The sequence below is a fragment of the Borostomias antarcticus genome, assembly GCF_949987555.1.
Source record: "Borostomias antarcticus genome assembly, contig: scaffold_891, whole genome shotgun sequence".
Lineage (NCBI taxonomy): Eukaryota > Metazoa > Chordata > Actinopteri > Stomiiformes > Stomiidae > Borostomias > Borostomias antarcticus.
In genome coordinates, this window is record NW_028176634.1 from 83 (window position 1) to 5,000 (window position 4,918).

The 4,918-nt window shown below is 46.2% G+C and overlaps 1 protein-coding gene across 1 annotated transcript in view; it reads right to left on the reverse strand.

The window, feature by feature from the left end:
* Positions 1–434: 434 nt before the first annotated feature.
* The window catches only part of LOC311328240 (ADP-ribosylation factor-binding protein GGA2-like), a gene marked incomplete at its 3' end in the record, with an annotated part of 13,396 nt that continues 8,912 nt past the window's right edge, over positions 435–4,918 (reverse strand). The window contains exons 7-10 of the mRNA XM_084462237.1: positions 4,027–4,127; positions 3,738–3,818; positions 3,363–3,500; positions 435–618 (exon numbers count right to left, since the gene is read on the reverse strand). Of these exons, the coding sequence (XP_084318363.1) occupies positions 435–618; positions 3,363–3,500; positions 3,738–3,818; positions 4,027–4,127 (504 nt within the window). The remainder of the gene's footprint in view (positions 619–3,362; positions 3,501–3,737; positions 3,819–4,026; positions 4,128–4,918) is intronic.

A 4,918-nucleotide genomic window follows, 5' to 3' on the forward strand; every position in this document is an offset into this window, starting at 1 on the left:
AGAGAGGGAGAGAGAGAGTGAGAGAGAGAGAGAGAGTGAGAGAGTGAGAGAGAGAGAGTGAGAGAGTGAGAGAGAGAGAGAGAGAGAGAGTGAGAGAGTGAGAGAGAGAGAGAGAGTGAGAGAGAGAGAGAGAGAGAGAGAGAGTGAGAGAAGAGAGAGAGGGAGAGAGAGAGAGAGTGAAGAAAGAGAGAGAGAGTGAGAGAAAGAGAGAGAGGGAGAGAGAGAGAGAGTGAGGAAAGAGAGAGAGAGTGAGAGAAAGAGAGAGAGAGTGAGGAAAGAGAGAGAGAGTGATAGAAAGAGAGAGAGTGAGAGAAAGAGAGAGAGAGAGAGTGAGAGAAAGAGAGAGAGAGAGAGTGAACCCTGACAGAGCAGCAGAGAGACTAAACATTAAAAATTCAGGACTAAAAGAACCAACCTACCGGTGCCATGGTTACCTTTGTGCTTGGCTCCTCCTCCTGGCCTCCCATTGGTTCCCACCAGCTCCCTGTAGGCGTTCAACACCAGCATCAGCTCGTCATTGGCTGACAGGATCTGGGCCAACGCCGAATCATCGTCCGCCGTGTCACTGGCGAGGCGGAACAGGCTGGGCCTCAGCCTATCACAGCGCTCGTACAGGGCCTGCGGGAAGGAGGGAGGGGCTTAGGAGGGGCCGTATAGATACACACACACACACACACACACACACACACACACACACACACACATATCAAAACCCTTGTCCTAACTTTCAAATGCACCCATGGTAATGCACCTCCCTACCTTAAAGAACTCCTCACTCCACTAAACCCCTCTGGAAACAGCCTCCTTCATACTGTACCCCATACTGTACCCCATACTGTACCCCATACTGTACTAGGCTCTGCTCTATGGAGACCCTGCTTCTTCATACCCCAGGACTTGTCTTGGAAATCGAGAGTTTAACATGTTTTTGAATGATTTTTCACGGTGCCCACCCACATCCATTGTATGACCAAAACGGTGGTAGAGCAATTATCAGACTTTCTCAAAAGTGCTAGTTTTGTCAACGTTTTGATCTGAACCATTGTATATGATCACAAGTAACCTTAAAACAGGGCTAAACATTATTTTTTCTTTACTACTCCTTTAACAAATATATTTACTAGCCTTTACAAAATGATTTGTGAATGATCTATTAACTATTTATAAGAGATGGTTATTCTAAAGTTTTTCCGCTTTTTGTTCATGTCTATATATTTTATGTATAATTAGTGTCTCTTAAAGACTTTGGTTCTCATTTACTAAGCGATCGTATGACATGAAAACGAGGTCATTCCCACGCCAAGTTCAGCATTGATCAGTTTGGACGAGAGCGGAGACAGACCAGATCCAAGGCAACGTCTCAGACCGTGTTAGTTAACCCTAACCCTAACCCTAGAGAATCATCACACTGACTCTGACTGGCAAAGCTCCGCCACACAGGCCTGTTCATCACTTCAAAACATGCAGCCTACTCTGGTCAAATACTCTATTTTTAAATATTCGATGTGTCATATATCCCCAACATAAATGGGTATTTTCCAATGGTTTACTAGTAACAGGTTAAACAGATGTTTCATGTAAGAGTAATTTTGCTTTCATCTTGAGCCTACTTAGACGACGCAGCCCTACAAGTCTGAGAGTGAAATTAATGTTACACCAATCAATCAAGCATCAATCAATCAATCAATCAATCAATCAATCAATCAATCAATCAATCAATCAATCAATCAATCAATCAATCAATCAATCAATCAATCAATCAATCAATCATCAATCAATCAATCAACGCACTGGTGACATAATTACTAGCAATCAAAATTAACAACTGAAAAGCAATGGGTATGGTTCAGTCCCTTATTTAAATGTTCAGTCATATGGGTATGGGTTCAGTCCCTTATTTAAATGTTCAGTCATATGGGTAACGCCCCCGAGGTGAGAGGAGTGGGCGAGCGAGGTAGGCTATTAACCTGTTAATTAACCTGCACCAGTTCCTACAGGCCTACTGGGTGAGATAGGATATTTATCATTCACACAGGTGTTGGCTCTCATTTGACATTCTGTTACTTTGTAATTTAATTTGGTCACAATAATACTTTTTTTTTCTGCACAGAAGGTGAAATCAAGTTTTATTATTATTATTATTATTATTATTATTATTACTATTATTATTGTTATTATTATTATTATTATTATTATTATTACTATTATTATTGTTATTATTATTATTATTATTATTATTATTAGTATTATTATAAATCATCAAACTGACAGCAATGTGCAGTGGTTTTTGGATAGGCTACACAGTGACACAAGGAAGCTGGCCAGCTCACTGCTGTCTGATTGGGTGAATCTACATGTGCGAACAAACCCTTCAAATCAAATTATAAAATGCTAAATGGTTTTCTGGGATCTTTCCATGGAGAGTGAAGAGTTGTTATTGGACGCGAGTCGGAGAAACTTTGTAGTTTGGGCTGTATTTCTCAGTCTATCTCCATGCCCTGAGACACCAGTCCTGGGCTCAGATCCCCTTCCCCTCACCCTAACCCGGGTCCGTATCCTCTTCCTACCCCCTCCCTACCCAAACCCCTGCCTCTATCTGGGCCCAGGCACACTCACACACACACTGACATACACCAGTCCTGGGCTCAGATCCCCTTCCCCTCACCCTAACCCGGGTCCGTATCCTTTTCCTACCCCCCACCCTACCCCTGACCCCTGCCTCTACCTGGACCCAGGCACACTCACACACACACTGACATACACCAGTCCTGGGCTCAGATCCCCTTCCCCTCACCCTAACCCGGGTCCGTATCCTCTTCCTACCCCCTCCCTACCCCAACCCCTGCCTCTATCTGGGCCCAGGCACATTTATGCACACACAGACATACACCAATGTTTGCCATGTCTCTCCTATGATGTTATTAGCCTCTCTTACTCTGAAAATGTAATTTAATGTTATTTATTGCTCTATAAATGTTCTTAGCCGGTAGACAAACATACTCCAGGAGCTTGCTTGATCGCCTTGTTGAGAGGGGTCAGGGAAGAATTTTTACAGCTCACTTATCTGGCCCCCGGGTGATTACTGTTTTTTTGCTTCCCTCTGGAATATGTAGGGGTGGGTCGTATGCCCTCCTCCCTTGTTCTCTGTAAAGAGCATTGTGTTGCCTCTGGGTATGAAATGCGCCATACAAATAAAGCTTTGATTGATTGATTGAATCTCCATGCCCTGAGCTGCAGGGACGAGGCCAGAATCTGTAGCGGCGTGCACCATATTTATCAACGCCCGAGCTTCCGTACCATGGGATTGGCGGCTTACGGGTGTTTGATAGATCACACGTGGATGTTTGATAGATCACACCTACCTTCATGGTGTCTGTGTGTGTGGTGGAGGCCCGGGTGTGTGTGTGTGTGTCCAACAGTGCTCTCAGCTGTCTGGTACAGCTCTCCACCTCCTCCAGCACACACACACGCCTGGACACACGCTCTGCCCTGTCCTGCTCCTGCACACACACACACACACACACACACACACACACACACACACACACACACACACACACACACACACACACGCAGATCAGTCAGTAACACACACACACACAAACACACACACGCAGATCAGTCAGTAACACACACACACACAAACACACACACGCAGATCAGTCAGTAACACACACACACACACACACACACACACACACACACACACACACACACACACACACTCTCTCTCTCACCTCTTTGATGGTGTTTTTGATCAGTCTGTTGGCCGTCTGCAGATCTTCAGGACGGTTGCTCTTCAGTAGCCTCGCTAGCAACTGTAACACACACACACGTACGCACACACACACACACACACACAGGCACGTCCGCACACACACAAACACAACCATGATCATCTACTATGTACGTCATAAATCTATGACCATCTATGACTCTCTCACACACACACGAACACACACGCACGCACACGCACGCACAGGCACACACACGCACGCACATGCACACACACACATGCACACACACCTTGGCCTTGTCCTCCTGGTCAAAGACAGAGTCCTGGGTTCTGGGTTCGGGTGGAGGCATCACCAGGCTGTCCGGCAGCTTGGGGTCCTTCTTCACCACACCTGAGGAGAACACACAGGGGGTTCCACAGGGTTCTACTGTCCTACACCTGAGGAGAACACACAGGGGGTTCCACAGGGTTCTACTGTCCTGCACCTGAGGAGAACACACAGGGGGTTCCACAGGGTTCTACTGTCCTGCACCTGAGGAGAACACAAAGGGGGTTCCACAGGGTTCTACTGTCCTACACCTGAGGAGAACACACAGGGGGTTCCACAGGGTTCTACTGTCCTACACCTGAGGAGAACACACAGGGGGTTCCACAGGGTTCTACTGTCCTACACCTGAGGAGAACACACAGGGGGTTCCACAGGGTTCTACTGTCCTACACCTGAGGAGAACACACAGGGGGTTCCACAGGGTTCTACTGTCCTACACCTGAGGAGAACACACAGGGGGTTCCACAGGGTTCTACTGTCCTACACCTGAGGAGAACACACAGGTGGTTCCACAAGGTTCCAGTGATTTACACGGTTTTACTTGGTTCAGATTCCACTGAGTTCAGAGTTAGTGTTCTAGTGTTCTACAGGGTTCTAGTGTTCTACAGGGTTCTAGTGTTCTACAGGGGTCCAGCGTTCTTCGGGGGTCCAGCGTTCTACAAGGTTCTAGTGATGATATATAGAGTTCTACTGGGTTCGGAGTTCTAGAAGCAGTGTTCTCCATGGTTCTACTGTTCTACATGGTTCTAGATTCAGATTCAGATTCCTTTATTGTTCCGTCCTTTGTACATGTACAGGGGAGTACAATTCTATATTGTTTTAGTGTTCTACAGGGTTCTAGTGGGTTCTAGAGT